The sequence below is a fragment of the Cupressus sempervirens genome, chromosome 6, assembly GCF_028749045.1.
Source record: "Cupressus sempervirens isolate cs-2001-9-10 chromosome 6, ASM2874904v1, whole genome shotgun sequence".
Classification (NCBI taxonomy): domain Eukaryota; kingdom Viridiplantae; phylum Streptophyta; class Pinopsida; order Cupressales; family Cupressaceae; genus Cupressus; species Cupressus sempervirens.
Window position 1 is genome coordinate 611,550,574 of NC_143123.1, and position 25,278 is coordinate 611,575,851.

A 25,278-nucleotide genomic window follows, 5' to 3' on the forward strand; every position below is an offset into this window, starting at 1 on the left:
CCCTTTCTTGTTTTCTCATTCGAACTTCTAATCTCTCCATGATCCCCACAAAATCCTTAAGCCTTCTTTTCATACATTCTCATGGACTTTTGAAGTGGATCTAGACTTATTAATCCTTCTTTTTATAGATTCTTATGAGCTTTCAAAGTGGATATAGACTAATTCCGTGGCCTCGCATCCACTTCCTTTGTCCTGTTTTGCAAGATTATGCTACACCACCCCTACCACCTTCTTGTGGGATTGTGTCCACCTTTAGCCATCCATAACCTTTAGTTCCAATCTCTTTCTCCTTAATCTCTCCCCCAAGCCTTCTTTTAGGCTTCCCTTGGACATTTGGTCTTCCACATCTGAATCTAGATCTTCTATCCCATTGAATTCCCACACAGGTCTTTTAGGAATTTTCCATTAATTTCCTCATGTGCAAAGGCTGACCTAACTTCCAAACCTACTTCATGCAATCCACTTCCCCTATCTAGTTTAGTCTCAAAAACCAAATCTATCATTCTTGCACCCTATTTCAGCTCAAACTTCCATCAAATTTTCCAAATTACTCCTTTCACTCCCTTGAATCTGTAATGTTCCCAACGAAACTCCTGAGGGAAAGTACTGGAGGGAGGCAAGCACCCAAGGGAAAGTATTCAAGGGAAAGCATTCGAGGGATAGTCCCAAAGGAAAGTACCCAAGGGAAACACTTGAAGGAAAGTTCCTGAGGGAAAGTAGCCAAGGGAAATTATCCGAGGGAGAGCACTCGAGGGAAAGTACTTGAGAGAAAGAAACAGAGGGAAATACTGGAGGGAAAATGCCCAAGGGAAAGTGCCTGGGGCGAGGGAACATACCCAAGAGAAACACCCAAAGGAATGTACCCGAGGGAAACATCGGAGGGAAAGTACTCGAGGGAAGATTTTGATGCCACGGTATTGTTTGAGGAATGTGCCAAAGGGAGTGAGCTCGAGATGTTGAGGGGAAGATATAATCCACTGTGTACACCAAATAATAGTCAGACAAAGAGGCGCATGCCAACACAGAGATATAACAGTTTATTGCCGAAACTCAAAATATTATATTTGCAAAGCAAAGATGCCAAATCCGAAGCAAAGTAATACAAGACAGAATAGGGTGAGGGTTGAATCCCACCGAAACCGGAATAGCCAAGTAGGGAAGATCTTCCACTTCTGAAATGACAAACAATACCGAACTCCAATAGGAATAATCCAAATCACATATCCTAACAACTAATCCAACGGACATATATACCCCATTGGAGGAAATATCCTGAGGGAGAAACAACGTGCTGACACATGACACAAAAAACACCTACAGCTACGGAAAAATTAATAAAATTTGGGTCCCTTTATTAAATAATTAAAGGTCCAAATAATATTATTTAAATTTTGGGGCCGTTAATTATTTAAAGTATTTTATTAGAATTGGGGACATTACAGAATCGCCTAGAAGCACCATTCATGACCATTTGACATTGTAACTATCCAATCATGCTTTTTATGTCAAGAAAACAGTATTAAACCCTTATGCCATAGATTTATATGCTAAATTCAAAATTGAAGATGAGGAGGCCCATGCCAAGATTAATGAGGTAGTTGATTTTTAACTCTCGAGAATCTTCACAGCGAATCTTGATTGCCCATCTCACTGATTTTGATGAACCCTATGCTGCAAAATCATTATCTCCACCTCCATCAAGTTTCACAAGAAATAATTGCAGTGTTTTAAAGGCAATTAAAGAGCTCAAGATTAATGTGACGACTCTCACACATTTCTTGCTACAAGGCCATGTATTGGTGACATGAACAAACTGGACAATCTCTGCAGTTGCAAGAACTGCCTATCTTTTCCTACAACTCATATTCTTCATTGAATGGTATAGATTTAAGGGAGTTTTTGCTTACAATGACTTGCTAGAGAAGTCACAAGTGATCTGAATACAAAGATTCATACCTACTCCATAGGACTGCAGAAGAAACTTGACAGAAAATTACATTATAGTGTAGCTTATAACGTAGTAGAGAAAAAAAATCAACTAATAGAAGTTTAGAGAACTTCTGGTTCAATAATCAATAACAGTAGAGTATGGAACTTGCTTTGGCCCATGCTGAATCTAAGTTTTATTCCAGCATCAAGAGTTCAGTAGATAAGTCCTTATTCAAAGTGGTCTATGGAGGATATCCAAGAGGGGTAGTGGGCTTGATTGACTTATGATGGAATTCATGTTAGTCACGATACTGAAGATCATACAAAGCATATTCCTGATGTACAATGGAAAGTTAAACTGAGGATACTTGAAATGAATGGTCAATAAAAGCAAAGAGCAGATTTTCTTGCAGAGATGAAACCTAGCAAAAAAGTGAATTAGTTATGACTCACTTGTGTTGCAAGACAATTATAACAAATTGAACTAAAAGGTTGGCCATTGATGAAGTCTTGAAGAGTATTAATGACAATGAAAATGTAAGAGACCTAAGCAGGGAACTTATCATCAGTCCTATAGCAGATTTTCTTGCAGAGATGAAACCTAGCAAAAAAGTGAATTAGTTATGACTCACTTGTGTTGCAAGACACTTATAACAAATTGAACTAAAAGGTTTGCCATTGATGAAGTCTTGAAGAGGATTAATGACAATGAAAATGTAAGAGACCTAAGCAGGGAACTTATCATCAGTCCTATATTTGATGGACCAGATCTATACCCATTTCAGCAAGATTACGAAAAGAAGCTTGGAAAACAAACAGGACAGTCTCAGAAAATATGAGCAGATTGAATGAATAATAAACACCAAGTTTTCGGCTACAGGATGCAACTAGTGTAAAACGTTCTTACTAAAGCATAAGGAGTTTCCAGATGGTTGTGACACTTGAAATTGAAAAAAAGAAGAAGAGCCATCGAGTTTAAGTAAACCCAATGAATCTGTACCAGGAGTTTCAGATATTCTCTGACAGGAAAGAAATGTTGTATAGAAGCTGACTGGTAGTCCCTCTGCCTGATTTTAATTTAGAGGGCCACTGTGTAGATCGGATCTGCAAGATTTAGGACCACATGATAGGAATCCAAAGAAAAATAATTAAATGATCTATTAATTATGGTATAGGGAAAATTCATTTGGATAAAGATGAGGGAAAGTGAAATAATATCTAAGCTATAATTTTTAGGGGTAGTGGTTCTCCTGAATGGAAAGAGCTATTTGTCGATCTGAGAAAGGGAAAATACAGGACAGTCCTGTTTCTTGATTTCAAAATTTTGTAACTTCAGCTCATTCTATATGTAGACTGCTTTATTTCTAATGTTTCTCTTTGTAAGAACCCTTACTAATTCTACCCTTTTCTTTAGTTTTGGATGTTTGATATTTTGTCAAACATTTTGCATACAAGGTCTCATTTATGATTTCTTGTAAGAACCCTTAGTAATTCTGCTCCTTCATTTTTAGTTTTGGAACTTAGACATTTTGTCAAAAACTTTGCATGCAAGGTCTCATTTCTTATTTTTGAGTTCTTTTTTGTTTTTCTTTTCTTCTTAAGGTTGTTTTCAATGCCAAATAATGAAGAACATGTAGAAATGCAAATCCTAAATGCATATAACATAATCATCAAGTTTCTCATTGAAAGTTCACTTTATTAGCATAATAATAGACCTAAGAATAAATATAGGTCTGATACAATTACAACAGAAAATAAAGTGTTTAGTTTTTAAGTTTATTACAAATCAAAATGGACACGTACATACCAGGAAGCAAGGATAGAAGCCCAATATTTCGAAGGTACATCCGTCTCAAGTGGTGACCAAAATGAGTGATAACAGCATAAAATGTTCTCTAAAAATTTGATATAGTGCTGACCTTCAAATCCTACCTGAGCTTTGTCCAACTCTCCCAAAATATGCATTACCTTTATGCCAAAATAGCATAAAATATTCTAGCAATGACAAAAAAATTATTCTATGTCCAATCGCTTCTAAACATTTGTTCAAATCAAGTCACCCTCACTGGGAATGTCATTAGAATTTGTCTTTGCCTTAAAAAATGCATGAATCATCAAAATGGGATTTGAAACCCACACTCTAGAAACATAAAATGTAATGTTCTCATCATAAAATAAAGAATTAATCAAACCTTTGTTTATGGGCCAATTGATTTAGTATATCTCGGACCCATTTTTTATTTAATTGTTTCCATAGGAGTGGCCATCGGCTATCTTTGTAAACCCTCGGGAAGTTTCTCTGAAGGGTATTTAAGCATGACATGTAGGAAATAGTTGGTATGCGATTTTGATTATTCCCTTTGAATGCGAATTCTTGTTGGAATTCAGTATTGTTCGCCATTTCGGAAGTGGAAGATCTTCCCTACTTGGCTATTTCGGTTTTGGTGGGTGTTTACCGTACTAGTAAAGAAATCAACGCATACAGACAATGGAATAGAATAGCAGAATTTATTCGCATATGCCAAACATACATTATGCTTGATAATATCCGTAATAGTAGATGATTGATGATTTACAATGATCCCAGACGGGATATAAATACTACCGCCGAACCTTCCCGAAGGGTTCCGTCGGCCACAACATTACATCCGCTACAAACTATTTACTCGTCAGCTACAAAATACCGCCGGAACCATCCAGTCGGTTGATACCATCCCCCCCAAAAAAACAGTCATTTCCTGACGACTAACAAAATTAAGAGACAACTTACAGACAACAGAAGAAATACTAGAGAGAAGGGGGCGTCCCAAAAGTGTGTTGCTAGCGACGTAACTCATACACCTGCTCTGTCCTGATGCGGAGATCTGTCTGAATCTGAGAATTAACCTCGACGGCCTCCTTTAGAAGAAGCGCCGCATCCATAGCCTACCTCCTAGCTAACTGCATTTCGTGCTCAGCCACATCCTTATCTCGGACCACCGCCTCTGTACCTTGCCTAGCCACGTCCCTCTCCTGCACCGCTGTTGCCAAATCTGCCAGTAGTGTTGCCCGCTCTGCGGCCCATGCTGCCTACTGGTCGGCCAAGTCGGCGACTATCTTCTGTCTAGCCTCACTCTCCGCTGCTAATGATCACTCTGCTGCAACCCTGTCCGCCTCCGCACGCTGACGACCATAGTAAACATCTTTGTACAATCCCACAATCTCATGTGCCAGCTTCATCATAGGGGTGTCACTGAGTCCCAACTCCAGCTCAGTAGCCCAATCTGCCAACATCTCAGCTGTCTCCACCGTCGGCCAGCCCCTGTCTACAAAACATGTCTGAAATCGTCGAGGACAGATCCCATGGATATATGCTTTGATCAAATGCCACTCCCTCTGCCGAGTCGGGGCCTAAATTGCCACATCATGTCCCTTCTTCAACGCAGACTTCATAGTCCTGAGGTAATCCCGGCACCTGTCCTCATCCGACCCGTAATCCTCCTTGGAAAAGTTCTCCAATGACCATTCCGCATCACTGTTCTCCTCCTCATCAGCGGGAGCCATGCCCACATCCGGTGCTGCCTTCTCTGCTGTTGGTGCAACCACGGCATGTGGCATTCCCTCCTCCTGAAGCTGAGGCTTTGGTACTGCTGGTGATGTTCCTGAACGCCTAGGAGACTGAATGGACGGACCCCGCTTGGCAGGAGTGAGTTGGAACTGCTGCCTCAGAAACTCACTAGCTCTATCCATCACCTTCGGTTGGTCTGACTGCGCGAGCTCCATGTTCTCCTCCGGTACTAGCTAGGCTGACTCAGCCTCTGCTAAAAAAGATGATGAAACAGTGACAACTGCATCACAATCAATGACCTCCAACCGAACCTGTGGCTCAGACTCCGGTGGTGGCAACTGTGCTCTCTGTGAGACTGCGATAGTGACATCTGCTGGTACAATTGGAATCACCTCCGCTACAGTCGTCGGCAATATCTCGTCGGCTGTCCGTGGAATAACATCTATCGCTGTCTGTGGGACCATCTTCGTCATTGTCCGTGGGACATCTACGTCCGCTGGAGGAGTCATAAGGACCGGGGCATGACGCTAACCAAACACTGGAATGACTGTCGGAAAAGTAGTCAAGTGCGCCGAAGTTGACAGCAGAGGAGGGGTAAAGAATGTGGGCCTACTACCCGCTGCCTCACCAACAACTTCTGCCAATGTGCTCACCTCTTCTTCCACGGACTCAGCCCCGTCACTCATCGAAGTGCCCTCTCGTCTGCTATCTGTCTCTTCGGAAGCAGCCAGTCTACGGAGTACTTTCTTGTGACCTGTTGCTGATCCTCCTGTATCCAAGTGTCGCCAGTAGAATATGGGAGGCTCCCCGTCTGCCAACTTGCCCCTTGGAGGAGCCTCAAAACCATCTAGTGGAATCTGGCTAGCTGCAGCCTCCAGAAACAGCCTGATGGCATGGTGTGGCATAAAAAATGTTTGGTGCTGAAGCGTCATGAATTCCTCTATCCCGCTGACAAGCACTGAGGCCCAATCATATACCACTCCCTGCATGATACCATTCATAAACACAATCTGCGGCAATGCTATATCCGAAGCTCGAGTGGCGCCTGTCAACCTGCTCTTGATGACGTCCATGATACACCACCAATGACCCTCCCGAATAAAGTCCCTGCGAAGTCCTCTGCACTTTGTCCCCTGAACTGCGGCCTCCCTCTCCACGGGTGTAAGGTCCCTGCACACTAGATCTATCCAATGCTCCTTCTGTTCCCGTGAGAGTTTATGATTCTTGATTTCCACTTTCCTCCCATCGGGGCCAGGGATGCCGAAAACCCTAGTGAAATCCCTAGGTTTAAAGGACATCGTCATCTACTGCTGCTTGTACAAGAATGTGCTTGTTCTGCTCCGGGCGCTATGTCTTTATCATGGTGCGCAATACTGATTCGAACAACCGGATGGAAAAGATGGGAAGCTGGATGGCCTAATGCACCTGTGCCCGCATCAAAATCTGTTTAATCTAGTCTGCCTCCGGGGTCTCCTGCCACCACTTCCAACATTCGCTCCCACTAAGACTCTCAAACTGGACGGTGAGATAAGTGAGTTCCTCCTTGGTCTTCTATTTCTTGCCACCGGAACCGGAGGGGCCTGCAACTCGAATCCCCGATGCCAAAACCCTTGAATTCTTTTCCATATTGGCTGCCAACTGACTCTTCCACGGCTTCCGCTTGCCCACTGACTCCATGCAAAAATGGCTTATTTCTCCTTATATTTGTTTCCTTAGTCCGTTACAAAAAATCTCACTTTGGATGTGTCGAAGTCACCTTTCCCACGGACCATTACGGTGGCAGAGATAACTAGTGGAGTCCGACCCAAATGAGAAACCCAGGCAATCAAAACGTCTCCTACAAATTTCCTCCCTACTTTAACCGGTGAAACTTATCCTATGGCCGAGATCCCAACAGAGCTTATGGTCTCCTCCAGTGCAGGGCAGACATAACCATGGAGGAATGCGTGAGTTGCTCGCAGGAAGCAAATGCGTGCAATTACAAATTTCGTGGGTCTTCCACCTCCAACATCAGGAGCTAGAGACAGTAATTGGCATCCTTTTTGCAGAACTTGAATAAAAAGACTTTCGAGGCCCTTCGTATCCTGTCTACTGTCAATGCCACCAAATGGAAATATATGGACATCGAGCAGTTCGCCACGGCATCTGTCCAAACACAAATAAGCCACTGCCAATCTTCTATAAAGTATGTTGTTGGATCAACAGCTACCTCTCGTTCATTTCATACCATACAAGCGCAATTCGTCAGTTGATGGATGCGATGTTTGGTGCAGAAGGACCCAATTCGGGAGGAAACCAGACTACCTGCCTTGACTTTTGTTCACCCGCAGAGAAGTCTGCTACGCCGGGCCAGAGGAGGAAGTTTGAAGTTGGGCGAAAATTGCTTGTTTTGCTTGTATACCCGCAGGCCTTTCTGGTGGAGGAGTTTTTAGAGTTTAGAGCCCGCGGACAGGCTACCCGCGGGGCCTTTGGCTTTCTCGCCCGCGGACCGTCAGTTGCCCGCGGGGCTTTGTCTTTAACGCCCGTGGACAGACTGTTGCCCACAGGCTTTCCTGTCCGCGGGGCCCCTCAATTTTTTTAATTTATTTATCTTTTTTTTGTTTCTCTTTTTTTTTTTTTTTTTATATATAAATTTTTTTTTTTTCCTTTTTTTTTTTTTTGTTACTTTTTATTAAATTTTTAAAACACATCAAATAACAGAGGTACCTCCAAATGGCATCGCCGCCAGAGAGTCCTTTAATGATGACGACGGAGGATTCAACGACAATGACAACTTTCTTGCGCAATAAAGTTTCAATTTAGATCCGTTAACTGACTAAGCCATCTCCTGTCCCTCCAAGGTCGCCAGTTTGATTGCTCCATTGTCACCAACCTCTTGGATCTGGTATGGTCCAACCCACCTCACCTTGAATTTTTCTGGCTTGATTTCATTGCGACCATCATACTTCAATACTAACTGCCCCGGCTGGAATCTACTACGTTTCAAATACTTATCATGCCTGAGCTTGCGTCTGTTCTATGCCACTTTCGTCGCCCACTGTGCCAACAACCGTTTCTCCTCCAGCTTATTCAAATTATTCAACCACTCTTGTAAGCTTCTGTCCTCGTCCAGTTTGTTTTCCAACGCTATTCGGAGACTCGGAATCATGAATTCCACTGGGAGCACTGCTTCCTGTCCAAACATTAACTGGAATGGTGTATGCCCTGTCATCACCTTGTACACCGTACGGTAAGCCCACAGGGCAGCGAGTAAGTTTTCCTCTCAATCAACACCTTCCACCCCGCAGGATTTGTAGATGATGGATACTAAGATTTTATTGGTGGCCTCCGCTTGTCCGTTTGCTCTTGGATAGTACGGACTCGACAGTGAATGATAAATCTTAAAACTGAGTGGTGAGCAGTCGAATAACATGATTAACAAAATGACCTCCCCTATCACTTGTTAATTGTAACAGGATTCCATACCTGGTGATGATCTGTTCATAAATAAATTTCGCAATGCTGACGGTCGAGTTATCTGGTAACGCACATGCCTCCACCCACTTGGTTAGGTACTCCATTGCAACAATGATGTACCGGCACCGTCGAGTCTTGCTCACCCTCAGTAGTCCAATGAAATCTAGTCCCATCTCTCAAAAAGTTCCTACGCGTGTGAGGGTTGAAGTGGCATGAAATCTCTCTTCAGGGGCTTCCCGGCCCGTTGGCAAGTGTCACATCCAACAACCCATTCCCGCACGTCATTGTACACCGTCAGCCACCAAAGACCCGCGAGCAAATCTTCCGTACAATGGTGTCGAGCCCCATGTGTCCTCTTGTGGGACCCTCATGTGCTTCTTTTAACACCTGTGGTATCTCTTCTTCCAACACACACTGCCGAAGAATATGATCCGGCCCCATTTTGTAGAGCAATCCATTGATCAATTGAAATGTACGACTCCTGATTATCAACTTGCGCCTATCATTTGGTGACATCCCAGTGGGAAACTGTCCTGTTGACAGGTACTCGCCAATACTCCTATACCATTCCAGCAGTACCCTAATCTGAAATAGCTGCGCGTCAAGGAAGTCGTCATTCACACCCTCCACTGGTTCGCCTGTTTTGATCCGCGACAGGTGGTCGGCACTGACATGTTTCTTCCCTGGCCGGACAATGATTTTGAAAGTAAATTCCTGCAACAGGAGTAGCCATCTACTGATCCTCCCTTGGATGACAGGTTTATTAATCATGTACAGCAGGGCCTGGTGATCTACATAGAACACGAACGGTGTAGCAAGCAAATAATGATGGAATTTTTGCACAGCATAGACCATTCCCAATGCTTCTCTTTCAGTCGTACTGTAATTCTGCTCGGCCTTTGATAACAACCGGCTGGTAAAGTATATTGGATGATCCAGTCCGTGATTACCAGTCTGTGCCAAGGTCGCGCCAATCGCATAGTTGGAGGCATCCACATGAACATGAAACTCCTTATTTTAGTCCGGATATGCCAGGATGGGTGTCATAGCCTGTCGTACCTTTAGCCCTTCAAATGCCTTGTCCTACTCTTTATCCCATCTAAATGATTCTTCCTTGCAGGTTAACTTATCTAACGGTTGGGACACCTTGGCAAAAATTTTAATAAATCTTCGATAATAACCTATATGCTCGAGAAAAGATTTTACCTCCGTCACACTGGTAGATGGCTGCATTTCAAGAATGACTCTCACTTTGTCAGGATCCATCTTTAACCCTTCCTTACAGACAATGTGTCCGAGCAGTCTTCCGTGCGGAACCATGAATCTGCACTTCTTGGGATTCAACGCTAGCTGGGCTCTGCGACATCTCTCCATGCATTCACCAAGTGCTGCCAGGTGTCCGTCCTCCGTGCTAAATATTGACCAATCATCGAGGAAGGCTTTGAAGTTTCCTATGGACATCCTGTCAAAAATATGCAGTATAATCCGCTGGAATGTGGCCGACGCGTTACACAACCCAAATGACATCTGGTTGTACGCATAGACCCCATCTTCGATGACAAATGTTGTCTTCAACTTATCCTCCTCCGCTATAGAAATTTGATTGTATCCGGAGAACCCGTCCATAAAGGAGTAAATTTCATGTCCCGCAACCTCGTCCAGAATGCTGTCTGTGAATGGAATCGAAAAAGGATCTTTGATCGTTACTGCATTCAGGCATCTGAAATCGACGCATATCCGGATCTGAGTAGTATCCTTTAATGAAATGACTATCGGCGACACCATTCACTGGTCTGCACCTTGAAGATAATGCCAGCTTCCAGCATCTGGTTGATTTCCTCTGTAACCCGGGCCGCATAGTTCTTGTTCATCCTGTAGGGTCACTTTCGTACAGGTACAGCTCCCTCCACCAGCAGGATGCGGTGCACACACAATTCCGACGATACTCCCTTAAGGTCCTTGTATGTCCATGCAAACACATCCTTGTAGTCCATAAATATCTTGAATGCTGCGGCCTTGAGTACTGAATCCCAATTATCTCCGACTAGTATGTTCTTCGGCTCTGCCTCGTCCCCCAAATTCATTATTTGCAATGTAGCTTCATTATACTTGATTGTCTCCCCTTCACTGAATGCATGGGCGGGTGTAACATCCAACGGTGCCTCCCCCTCCTTTACTTCAGTAAACTCCTTCGGATATTCATTCTCAATTGACAAAACATTGCAGCTGTGAAATAATTCATAGTCCTCCATTTGCCAGTGGTAGAGACCGTTGACGGAATCCAAGTCATCATCCATTGTTCCACCGTCCAATCGGAGGACGCCCTCCTGATCCGGTTCCATCCGTTGCCTGCCTTCGTCCTCCTCTCCCTCAGAATCTGACAACAGGGCCTCTTCCCCTACCATTTGGGTATGCAGATCAATGACGAATCGGCGGCCTTTACTTTCCAGTGATAAGGTGTTCTTCCAGTCATGTCGAGCTCTTGCTTCGATAAGCCACCCGCGGCCCAGGATGGCGTCATAACCCTTCCTCTTTAACGGAATCACCACGAAATCCATCAGGAACGGCTGAGTGCCAATAGTTACCGGTTGTGCCATGAGAATACCCAATGGTTTAATGCCATGTTGATAGGCGGTCAACAGCTGAAATCTCGGAGGCCACAATGTCGGCTGTCCAAGTTTCCTCCAGGTATCTTCTGGCAATACATTTACGCCGGACCCTCCGTCAACTATGGTGTCTGTGAGAACATGGCCAAGTATCCCCATCTCGACGACTGCAGGGTGTCGTCTGGATGTTAGTGCCAGCAACATCTGATCTCGTCCTACAGCAATTTCCTTTTCCTTCCCTCGACTTGGTTCTCCCAGTGACTTTTCCTTCCCTTGAGTTGATTCTCCTGCAATATTTGAAAGAGCAGATCGAAGTTGAGGCATGGTGAGAAGCAAATCACTTACCTTTACTCGCACCTTCGTTTGCAAAATTTGTCGTACTATGTTTTGTTCTGCGGAATTCCTCGCTTAAGTGCCGACAGTGTCCGGAGGTGTTACTGCTTGGGATACTTTTCCAACCTCCGCCCGTGCTTCCGCAAATTTCCTCTTTTCTTCGGTGGGGTCCGAATATTCTTTTTCTTGTTGCCGAGTAATTGCCAGAACTTCTTCCTCATCCGCCCTGACAGTGATCAAGTTCACTTCGGATTTTGGACACTTTGAGTCGTCGTGATCGCCGGGTCCGCACCATCGGCACAATAGTTGAGGTGTATTCGCCGTTGGACACTCCCGCGCAAAATGTCCCCACAAGTTACATGCGCGGCACTGAATAATCGGCCGTCCATTTGCATCATACTGGATCCGGCTTCTGCTTGTATTGGTATTGTTATTGTTGTTATTATTCTGTCCACACCGATTATTCCTGTATCCTCCGGATGTAGCACCGGGTGTATTTGTGTTTCAGCCACTGCCCGACGGGGAAGCCTCCTGTGTGAGAAGCATCTGCGCAAATCCTCTTGTCTTCATGTTAAAGGGGCAGTCTTTTGTGGAATGGCCCATGATCTGACAAATGTCACAAAATTGGTTCTTCGGACACGATCCTTTAGTATGACCGTCGGTTGTACACTCCGTGCACCACAGTTCACTGCCTTTTGGCTCCTTCTGCATGTTTTTAAACTCTATCATGCGAACCATATCCTTTTGTAGGGCCCGAACCTTCTTGCTGCTACCTTCGTCGTCGCTGCTATCATCTCCGGCAGGCTCGTCGTCATCAGAATCAGAGGAGCTAGTTTTCTTCTTCTTTGTCTTCTGCTCACTTTCCAAGTCCAGTGCTCTGTTATACGCATCCACATATGACGACGGTGGCACAATTTTCATTTTCCTCCGCAATTTCGATCCTAGGTCGTCCACGAACCATCTTTTCTGCAATCCGTCCGCCGGCTTGCTTTCCATTTTGTTTATTAAGTCTTTTAATCTCCTGGCATAGACGCGGACAGTTTTGTGCTTCCCTGTTTGGTATTGAAAATTTTTGCTACGATTTCATTATCATCCCGCAAAAGTTTAAATTCCGCCAGGAACTCCTTTTTAATGTTATCCCAGGTATTCAGCTTTTGTGGATCTGTATCCAAAAACTAGTCAATCACCACACCCTGTAGGGTTGCCGAAAATTGCCTGACCCATTCGTTGGCATCTGTGATCCCATTTGCCCGCCAGATCGTCTCACATGTCTTACAATGTCTGATGGGTCGGCGGTACCATCGCCTTCAAACTTCGGCAACTTTTCTTTGGGTCTCGCCATCACAACACTGGAGGTCTGCACTCCCACACCGGAGGTTTGCACTCCCACACCGGTGGTCGGCACTCCCACACCGAAGGTCTGCACTCCCACACCGGCGATCGGCACTCCCACAGCAGTAGTCTGAACTCCCACACTAGCGGTCTGCACTCCCACACCGGAGGTGTCGACAGTTGCGAACCTTGGTGAAGAATAAGGATCTTCTGAAGTTGTTTCTTGCGGAAGTCTATCCCGAACGAAGAGGTCACTCCACGCTCGTGCTCCCTCGGCACTGCGAGCCGTGCAAGTTGATGCTCTTCCGTCTGAATTTTCCTCCCTCGGCGAACACAAATTCAAGAACTCCTCCCGTGCTTCTTCCACCAATTCCACCCACTGCCGAGTCTCCTCCAACAATTCTTCGGCGCTCCGATTTCCGTCGGCAATCTTCTAAAATCTCCGTCAGCGTTTGGCTTGCTGTGCCAGAATTAAATTCTCTTGTGCAGTATGGGTTCCATCTTTTTCCTTGACCTTATTTCGATCTTTATTAAGCTGATTTGGCATTAATCTTCATTCCTCCCTGCCTTCCAGATTCAGAAGGCAACGGCGCCAAATGTTTGCCGTACTGGTAAAGAAATCAACGCATACAAACAATGGAACAAAATAGCAGAATTTATTCGCATATGCCAAACATACATTATGCTTGATAATATCCGTAATAGTAGATGATTGATGATTTACAATGATCCCAGACGGGATATAAATACTACCGTCGAACCTTCCCGAAGGGTTCCGTCAACCACAACATTACATCCACTACAAACTATTTCCCCGTCGGCTACAAAATACCGCCGGAACCATCCAGTCGGCTGACAGTGGGGTTCAACCCTCACCCTATTCCGTTTGTGTATTACTTTGCTCAGATTTGGCAAATCGGAGCACCATCTTTGTTGCAGATTCATATATACATCTCTAGAATCGGATTGAATCAATTGTTTTGGCATTAATTAGCGTAGTTGGTGAATGTATTGCTCTGGTATCTAGTGTAGCTCAATCTCACACACCATACAACCCATTACCAGTTCCTTGGTCTAAAGAACACCTACCATATGGCCTAATCAGCTGCTGCTCCACCGTACAACCTATTCATCCCTCCTGTCTCATGGTTTCCACTCCACATACCGTACGGCCATACCATACGACATTGCACTCCGCCTTCCCCACGGCTCCATATCAACACTATACAGACACAATCCGTACAACATCTCCCTAATACCGTACGATCATATCAGAAGCTCCTTATGGCTCACAATTGCATCCCAACTCCACCATACGACCTCCATTGTGTTCACTGCCTATCATACACCACCATACGGTCTTTTTATTGTACATCTGGCGAATGATTGATAGCCATTTCACCATTGCAACGTGTCAGAAGGGAAACGAAACTTTACATAAAATCCTTTCAGTCCATATATCCATGTCATGACACCTAAGTTGTCAGTTCAAGTTTGGGTTCAAATTACTAGTTCACTCGATTTTTTTTTAATGGGGTTTGGGTTTGTTAGTACTAAAACATGCGAAAATCATACTCACACATATATATGTATGTATGTATGTATGTAGCCTAGAAGCATGAATTAAGATTAGAATGTCACATGGTATCATAAAAACAACAAAAACACTATGAACTTGTAATCATAGCATCATATCAACACAAAATATTAAAATAATAATATTGAGTTAAAGTTTTATTGCTTTGACTTTAAAAAATTGGAACTTAAAACTAAGTTTCAATCATCTAATGGATTATCTAAATCTTCATCTTCTTCTTCTTCATCAAAGGTATTAGTTGATTCACAAATAGTGCAAATGTTAATGGGATCAGCTACACCAATAACATTCTTGCTTTCCGAGTCCTCAATTGCTTATTACTTTTTTACCATACATTTTTTGTAATCGACATTCTACTTGAAAAATGTTTTATAAGTATCTTGCAACAAGCTTCTGATATTTGGATGGGATCACACTAGTGTTTAGGTTATGGGCTTCAGTGTAATTCTTCCATTTTGACCATTCTATGGTTCACTTGGTGTTTCCTCATCTTGGATTTGTTATCTTTTGATTGGGCTCTTCTTTCTATTAGGCTAACCTAGTAGCCATTTTCTTATTGTAATGCAACAAGGATGCAAGGTTTTCTTACTAGTTCTTTCCCTGTGGACTTATCGAACTAGTTTTATTAATAATATATTTATATATAATGGCTCTGTCCATTTTTGCCCAAAAAAAACCTTCACCTATTGAAATTATTATTTAATGTTTAAAATATGATTTATCACTACAAACAACTTCCAATTAGTCATACAAGGGTCATTATCAGCAATTGGATATAAAAATTCCAGTAGAAGAAATCTTAAGAGTTAGTTTAATTTGATGTAATAAATATCTAAACTTCAGCAAATTTTGTTTTGAAATGTCAAAGACCTTAATTTAAATTTTGTAATAATTGTTTTCCACACTAAATTAAAGAATGTTTCTTGTGGAAATGTGCCTAGCTCACATTTTTTCTGCCTAGGTCTACCCTAATGCAACCTAGGTTTGGCTTGGATGAACCAGTCTGCTTGGGTGAACCAGATGCGAACCAAGAAATAGTTCAAGCCCTAGCCAAACCAGGGTCCCAGATAGGCAAACCAGACTTCATACCAAACACCATGAAATGATACCAAATGGATGCCATAGATGTGCCATGATAAAATTTGCAATTATCTTCAACTTCTATCAACACCCAAAACCAAGGAATGTGATAACCTGCAATAAAAAAACCCTCTCCCTGGCTGCTCAAACTCTACAATATGCTCAATAGGAAAGGCTAGATGGATTTATCTCTCAAGATGGACTTGGATTGTAGTCCATTTCACAAATTTCTAAAGGTTTCCGTCCTCAAAAATCAGCAAAAAGAAACAGAATTCCTTCAAGAATATAAGCATAGGAAATAACAATATACAACCAAGCATTTGAAATAAGCTCCACGACATTATTTTTATATCATTCCCAAGAAATTTGACCCTCTTCACCAATGCATGTGGGGACTAAATGAAATCACTTTTTTTTTTCCAAAAAGGTACCCTTTTTTGCTTTGACATCAGTTTTAAATCCAGACTCTAAACCTTGCAGCTGGCCAAACAACACATTTTTCATTGAATAGCTCTCTGTTATCTGTTGGATATTTGTAACTCAAAAAACTATCAAACTTTTAATCTAAAAATGAGCATGTTTAAGCCTCTTTTTTTCCTATTATCTATATATGACAAGCATATTACAATATCACACGATCAGTGGCTGTAAACTCTACAGCAGTCCAAAAAAATTACATAACAGCATTCCTATCTATTACAGCATATATAATATTTGTTGACATCCATAGCCTGAAGTTCACCAATACATGTCTACACTTATGTTGCCAAATGAACTGGAAGAACATATATCATATCATATTAGACCACCCTCTCTACAAGGGATCCAGGCAGTCCAGCCTCCGTCATCTTCTTTCCAGCAGAGCACTCTCTCTTCAGCTATGAAATGATGTTTAAGCCTGTTATTATAACAATAATAATAATAGATAGTATATACTTGATATATAACTTGTTTTACTTGGCAATTCTCTAATATATTTGGAATAAAAAATTGATTCATAGACTAAAACAATGCTATCTCATTGAAATTGTCCAGTGATAAGTGCCGGAACAAAATATTTGGAAGTCCAAGCATGACGATAGATGGTGCTGTTAGACAAGATGATTTTCAAAGCTCTCTTCCTCCAAAGAAGGTAAGATTCGTGAATTCATAAATTTGATTACATGATTAACTAGGAATGTATTTTATTGTTTTATTTTTATCCAATATGACATGTTTCTTCCAACAGGGACAATACAGTGCATATGCAGTTTGTTGGCTTCTTGGAATCGGATGTCTTTTCTCTTGGAATAGTATGTTGACAATTGAAGACTATTATCAATATTTATTTCCGGTTAGTACTGCAATTATTGATTTTCTTTTCTTTCTTGCCTTTGTTTTCCAAATATAATCTGTCCAGAGAAATCCAAGTTGTGATGGCCTGTCTTGTATTTGTTATTAACTTATTTCTAAATAAAAACAAGGAAACCATTATTGCAAAGACACTGCATTAAATAGTAAATATTACCACTTGATTTTGTTGAGTAATTTGAGATAACAAATCACTTAAATTTTTTGGTGAGATAAGATAAGATAAGATAATATTAATGTCCACGAAAAACAAACAAGGTTTATGGGACTGAGCATACAAACAGAAGAGCCGGCCAAAGCAGAAGCACCAAACGGTGACTGAGAAGAAACAAAAGCCAGAAACAAAACAAGAAAGAAGACAAGGTAAGGACTAAGGGTCCTTCCTTGTCACGAAGAAATCAATAATAGATGGGTAAACCCGTGAACAATCCATAGTCTTAGACCGCTGTATAGAGCTGTTGTAGGACTGTCGCTGCCTGGAGAGACTGGTGCAGTATCTAACTGATCTAGAATGAGAAGTACTGGAAGGCCTTTTCAAATCCCATGGAGGAGACAAGGGAGAGAAAAAGGCAGTAATGAGCTGGTCTGAAGTACGCCCCTGAGCTAGAAAAGATTGCATGGTAATCTCTCGAAGATGGGTGGCCTCCTGAAAATAAAGTGCAAGACACCACTGATCAATATAACTAAAGAACATCGAAAGAGAAGAATAGTCTCTGAAAAGGTAGTAAAATCTCCCTCTAATCTCATAGTAAAGAGGAATTGAAAAATGAAGTAGATCTCTGTCTCAACCTCTGCTAAAGTACACAACTAACATATCCGATCCACCCAATCCATATGGTGATCGGTCTGAGCCCAGAGGCGATGAGAACCAACCCTGAATGAGCCTAGAGAAAACTGTAAGGCATGATTCCAACGCCGATAGAGATAAGCAAGGCGAGCATTAATACCATCCTGAATCACAAGAAAATACTCAGCATAGAAGGCCATTCTAGGTTGAAGACCTCCCAAGGGATTACTCTAGGTAGTGGTAATGTACTATCTATAAATATCATGTCTGACGTGCTCATTCAACTCCTGACGTGAGGGGAGAAGATGAGTAGGAGGATCAAGTGAAAACCGATAAGGAGAAAGACGATATATCTCAATACCAATCGAACCCAACAAAGAGGTGGCCTGGGCGTACTAACAATGGGATCTAGTAGAGGTGTCAGATCTCATGATCTCAACAGAAGAATAGTATGTCAAATGAGAGAATCTGTGCTGGTCAACCCCTAACTCCATAAAACCACAAAGCCGATGAAGAAACCAAATCAAGTCAAAAATGGTGGCAAGTTTGAGAGGGTGAGCTCCAAACTCAACTAAGACAATGCTGTGAGAGGTGAGTCTGTGACATCTTATGATACGCCGTAACATCAACGTCTAAACCCTCTCTATAGAAGCCCTATCAGAAGCAATAAGAGAAGGCCCCCAAGCTACTGAGCCATAGAGAACTTCGAATGGACTAAGGAGTCAAAAAGAGACAACTTGGACAAAATATCCTGGAAATGATGCCTGAAGCACTATCTTTCCAACAAAGCAAGAGAACCCATGCCCTTACTGACTCTGGACTGAATAGCTGGTCTCAAGCTAAAGTGTGGCCCCGAAAACTTCACACCGAGATACATATAAGAGGAAGTAATCTCAACCTCCTGACTCTAAAAGAAGAAATGAAGATCAGAGGTCTTTAAACAATTAAAGACCATAATCCTAGTCTTAGACAAATTGACCACAAGCTATCACTGATCACAAAATAAGCCAGACCATCAAGGAGTCTTTGCAAGCTATCGGGAGAAGAGGCCAAGAGAACCACATCATCAGAAAGAAGGAGAATGGAAATCAAAACCTGATGTAAATAGCACCTATCACTCGGTTGAGAGGAGTTCACAAGGAAATCCTCCAACTCATCAATATACAAGCCAAACAGTGTAGGAGAAAGAGAAAAGCCTTGCTTCACACCAATGGTGCTCTGAATCGGAACAAAAAAACCGTTCGGAGTCCTGAACCTACCAGTTACCTTCTCATAAAGCCTCATAATAGCAGTCTGTAACATATCTGAGATCCCAATCTCATGAAGTCTCTAAAATAAGGCCAACTTAGGAACAAAATCAAAAGCCTTATGGAAGTCCACAAAACAACAATATACCTTCTGAGAGCGGTGCCTAGCCTCCTCAATGATAGCCCGCAGTGTGAATACATGGTCCATAGTCTGATAGTTTGCCCAAAAACCAGCCTACCCTTTAGCTCTACAGCCACTTGTATCAAGCTCACCAGATAACATGGTGTTCAGAGCAATGGCATACAGTTTGGCAAAAGTATGTCCGATCATAATAGTTCTATAATTACTCGGATCAGAAACAAGCCCACACTTGTGAATAGGGTAAACCACATCTCTAGACCAAGACTTAGGAAACCTAGTGCAAACCACTCTATTAAAGAGTGTAGAAAGGTAAGATCCAAGAATCGAAGCACCAAGTTTGAAAAGTTCTGCCTGGAAACCCTCTTCATCTGCTACTCTGCTGCATCTCAAAGATCTAATGGCCTCAATAACACTAGAGTAGGTGAAAAAATGGCAATGAGATGAAGTGGAGTGAAGAGGTGGCTGCCAAGGAATGTCATAAAGCATAATGATATGGGAGGTCAAAGAGTGGTAGTCGAGAGTGGAGGATGGGGGGGAGCACCGGGGGAAGAGGGTACGATAAAAAAGATCTGTGGATTCTAAATAAGCATGAAGCAAAGGGTTTTGCACTGAAAAGAGGCAAAAGAACTTTTCTTGCAGCGAAGAAAACGGAGTTACGAAAGGTGCAGATGGGTGAAGGTAGGAGACTGAGTCTCAAGGGCGACGCAAACCGAGCAATGGGAAGCTTTGCAATCAATATCAAACCATTTATTCATAGGACAAGTATTATGGCGCTTAGCTCTGATAGAGGAAGGGGAATGGTGAGGAAAAGAAAGGAGAGCAAAATCCCAGATGGCAGAGGCAAGTGAGTCAAACATGTCAGATGCGACAAGCAACTCACTAAAACTAGCAGGTGGCAAAAGTCTCCTAAGGTGATAGGTGAAAAGTTCACCATCACTCTCAGGGTAATGAAAGTGAGTAGGAAAGGAGACGATATCAACCGAGCAATGAGAAGACTGAAAGGAGTGCGACAGGTGGGGTGAAACGTTAAAATAAATGCTAAGAAGAGCATGATCAGCCAAGGGGAGACGCGAAATGGTGAAACTACAAATGGAAGAAATGAAAGAATGAGAGGAAATGACATAGTCCACAACACTCACACCACCACAGTGCGGCCAATAGGTAAAAAGGTCAGATCCAAGAAGGAAGGATAAACCATTTAGAATCAACAATCCAGAAGACTCACAGAGCTAGAGGAGGTGACGGCCATAACTTGAAAGTGGTCCAAGAACATCCTCCGAGGTGTGTTGAAGTCCCATAGTAGTCGGGTCTAACTGAGAAGTGCAATTCGAATCAGAACCATGATCATGCAAAGGAGTCTAAAGATCCTTGGTACGAGCATTGAAGTCTCCAAGAATAATAATATCTCCCAAAGCCTCAAACTGTGAAATGCTCTCTTGAAGGTCACAAAAAGGATCACCATTCTCCGGGTCATGAATGGCATAAGGAGAGGAGGTTGGTGGGAAATAACAAACAACAATAAAAATATCTCTCTTTTGGTATTTCCACCGACCAATCCGGACCCACATAAATCTGGCAAAGGCAGAGTGAACAACTCAAGTTAAGCCATAAATATCATCACGAACCAAGCAAACAACACCCCCAGATCCACGAACCCCATAAGAATTTCGGACCTCATCTCTGCAAACTGACAGCCACTGATAACCCGGATAACCTGGAAGAGGGCGCATGGGGCTCTCATGAGTCTCAGTAACGGCCAAAATATTTGAGGACCTCACAGCATCTCGAAAAAGATCAGGTAATGACCATAAGGAGCCACTACCATTCCAGCAATTGACAAGAAGAGAAGGGGGCTTCCTCCTGTCAAACTGCTGTCAGAACCGTCATGCCGATTTGGAGGTTATCCTCTCTACCCAACCAGTAGGAGGAGAATCACGAACCACTGCTCTAAGATTCCTGATAACAGCCCATTTCCTAGCACACCTAGCCTCTGCCACAATTCCCTAAGCATGTTTGAGTTCTGTAACTTGTGCCTTAGTAAGATCTTTGTCCAGATAGATTTTAGAGGGGAGAGAAAACAACTTTCTCTTCACTCTAAGGGCACGAAGCCTATCTGAAAAAGAAAAGAATTTGATGAAAAGGATGTCCCTCGCACCAAACCAGCATCTATCCAAGGTAATATCTGAGATACTAAGTTGATTAGAGAGAGGAATGTCCAACAGCAGCAGGGTCGAAAGTAGGTGCAAGACCACGGACACGTAAGTTGAGCTCACGTGCACGCTGCACCCATTCGTCATCAATCTTACCTTGAACAATTTTGTCTATACTCAACCTGGGGGTAGTAGTATCTATATTGGTGCAAAGAGAGGCCCATGATTTCACCTTTTGTTTAGTTTCTGCAATCAGAGAAGAGTGTATTGTTGCCATTTCGGTCTTCTATTCTTTGATTTTGTCCAGCCCGTCCAGCTGTTCAATGAAAACCTCTACGTTGGATTTTAATCCTATTGTTTCAAAGATGAAAGTATCTAAAAAATGTTGAATATTCGATTCTGTGGACTGTTTAATGTCTGCAATTTCTGCCGTCGATTCAGAAACCCATTCTTTCAGCAAGTTGTTATCATTTTCCATCTTCAAAACATGATCACATAAACGCTGATATGTGATGGTTTGAATTTGAGAGGAATCACCTGTTGTCATTGTAACTGCTAGTATAAACCAAGGTTTGAAGCCGTAAGAAAACTAAGCTGGATGAACAGCAAAGAACCGGGCCAAGATATATATATATATAGAACAAACAATCCAATGAACCCGAAATAAAATACGCAAATCTGAAGACGCAGTGGATCCGATAAATAACACAGAGGCACCTGGAATGAAGCAAAAACGAAAGAGAGAACACCCTATTTGCTCAGTGATGGTGGTGCCCCTCCATTCCCAATTCCTTTTTGGCAATGTTCCCCCCTTCGACGTGCTCTTACAAAGGAGGTGCATTGGATCAATGCAACTATTGATTGATTGATACAACATATCCCGATGTCTTATTCAAATCCAGAATAGATCCGTGCAAAAATGCATTCCATTTTCATTAACATGTTCATGCATTACAAACCCAAACTGATTTTTGCTACAAAAAGAGGCCATTGTTTGCATTTTTAAACTACTCGAGGATAGCTTCAGGTCAGCGAAATGACTTGGAAGTCTGGAAGGCAGATTAAATCAAGAAAAGATTGACAAGATTGAGCATGATTGTTTTTAACGTCTTTTTTTAAATGAAAAAAGTGCTTCATATAAATGTCCAACGAATAGAAAGCTACATCATTTGAGATAATGCGTAACCAGCTGAATGCTTAACCAGTTGATTCTCTCCCAATATAGGTTAGTCAAGATAGCACTTGAGCCTACACTTCATGGGCAAAGAGTTAGCAATGAACATCTCTTGAAAGTAACTCAAACTTAGCTTGTACAATCAACAGCATCTCCTGTCCAAAAATCCTCAACTTCTCCATACTAAGTGGGGAGGCAACATCATGAAAGATGGCCTGGCATCTTGACCTCCAAAAAACAGTTTTTGGTGCCAACTAAGTTGTATACTGTAACCCTTTCAGCAATTCTAGACCATCCTAAAATCCCCTAAAAGAGGCTCATTTTAAGAGAAAGGTGTAATAAAAAGGATATTGAATTTATCTTGCAGCTGTCCAAAGACCCTCAACGTGTTGGACAGTACCAGAAGACATGATCAGTTGTTTCTTCTATCCCCTATATAGTGCAAAATGCAGCTGTAAGTTTAATTTTTCTTTAAATTGCATTGACAGATAAGCCTTGGTATATTACCAGCCATCCTGTCTTCTTATGTTTTGAGGATGTTCTATGTTTGCTGGAAAAAATGGCATCCTTATGTCCTGGACCCATCATTGTCTATTCAATCAAAGGGCAACTGAATTGTAGTGGCAAAGTTGATTATACAAATCCTTTGATTTATAGTTGAGGAGTGATTTTCCTATGTCAAACTTCCAATCCCTTCAATATAGTCCTACACTTTGTAAATGCATTTTAAAAGATAGCACATAAGAATCATATCACGTAGTTCTTAAAAAGAGTATTTCTCTGCTGGGGTAAAAACTTCAGCCCTGTTTCAATTCTGCCAATAGTTCTCTTCTTGTCTCTCATTATTTCTAAGGTCGCCTCAATAGAATAAGCCCTTCCTTGCTACCTTTTTGACATCCTGTTCACATTTATTATGGAGTTTATTTTATTTTTATTATTTTCCTATGAACATGCTTGTTTTCTCTCCGCCACAATGTCAGACTTTATTACTAGTTAGAGTATGGTGAACTCATAGTGAGGGCTAGCAGGCTTTGAGTGACCTTTCCAAACTTTTGATCACATTTTTTATTTCTCTTTGGTCCATCATGGAGAATTCTTGCAAGCCGTCTTCTAATGTTTTTTGCTTCTTTTATGGTTGTTGAAGATCTTTAATTCTATAACAAGACATGACATTCCGAATGTCACACACAACTGATATTTCAGAGATCTTCATTAACGTCATCATGAAGCTCCATGAAACTGTTGCTTGTCAGTTTTAAACTACCCACAAACTTTCTGAACTAGTTTTGGTCAAAGGCTGCATTTTAAAATTCTTTATTACTACCATCACATGGACAGTTTCTGACCATTGGTGGGCTCTCTCACTTTGTCAAGCGTAGTATAAGAATCAAAATATGGTACATTATCTCATTGATTCTCTTTCGGATATATGATGATGAGCATCAATACTTTCTAGACTGGCACTCTTCCTTACATCAAAATTAACATTGGTACTGTCTTTTGTTGATGTTGTGGTCCTCCTTGCTCATCCTACTAAGGTTTTAATGAGAAAAATGCTTTTTTTCTTTCCTAATAGGTGGTTAAACATAGTAAAATTATGATAATGATAATCAGACTTCAACACTTTTGAGAGATTTTATTTGCTGGTTTCAATTTTCCTTCAAAGAAAAGCAAGTGGAGATCATGGGAATTGATACTTACTCAAGAATACAATCTACATGTTCGTCTCCCAATTTCAATCCTGCTTCCACACCATGGTTAAGAACTTAAAGAGACATGTCACCATTTCATTTTTGTAGTATCAATGCTTTCTTGTATTCCTGGTTTCAGTTTTCCTTCAAAGGAAAGCCAGTGGAGATCATGGGAAATGATACTTAAGAATACAATCTACATGTTCATGTTCCAATTTCAATCCTGCTTCCATACCATGTTCAAGAACTTAAGAGACATGTCCCCATTTCATTTTTGGAGTATCAATACTTTCATATATGTGCAGCCTATCCCTTAGATGCATCTCTTCAACTTAATATTTAAACCAATTTATCTTTTTGAATCATGTTTAGGATCTATTAACTTGCAGATAGTCACGAGGTATAGAGTAGTATGATTCGGTGCATAATTTCTCCATGGTGCATTTGTCTAAGAAAAACTTGACATCTACATTGATGTCAAGAATTTTTTTTAGATCATTTTCCATTATTCTATACTTTAGCCTCTAGGTGATTTGAACTCTAGTTAGAAGAAATATCCATATATAGCCCTTTGTTCTTCAGAGACAACAATTTGCTGGAGAGGGATATATAGTATCAACAATCAATTCAGGTCATGCAGACCGTTTGACTACAGCATATCAAACTAAGATGGATTACTATGTGAAACATTTGTTGCAAATTGTTGGTGGCACCATATTTGTCCCACGGGCTTCAGATTCTTCTTGGCCAGTTGAGGGCCTGATCGTACTAGTTGAAAGCTGACAAATGTTCACATATTCTATTAGATGATAGATTGTTGTCGCTCTCCCAGATACAGAGATAGTGTATCTTTTTAT

At 41.8% G+C, this 25,278-nt stretch overlaps 1 protein-coding gene across 4 annotated transcripts in view; it reads left to right on the forward strand.

The window, feature by feature from the left end:
- Positions 1-25,278, forward strand: part of LOC149553720 (equilibrative nucleotide transporter 3-like) — a 105,119-nt gene that overhangs the window by 23,261 nt on the left and 56,580 nt on the right. For all 4 annotated transcript variants that reach the window (XM_089789083.1, XM_089789085.1, XM_089789084.1 and 1 more), the window contains 2 exons: positions 16,916-17,012; positions 17,109-17,213. In XM_089789083.1, the coding sequence (XP_089645209.1) occupies positions 16,916-17,012; positions 17,109-17,213 (202 nt within the window). The remainder of the gene's footprint in view (positions 1-16,915; positions 17,013-17,108; positions 17,214-25,278) is intronic.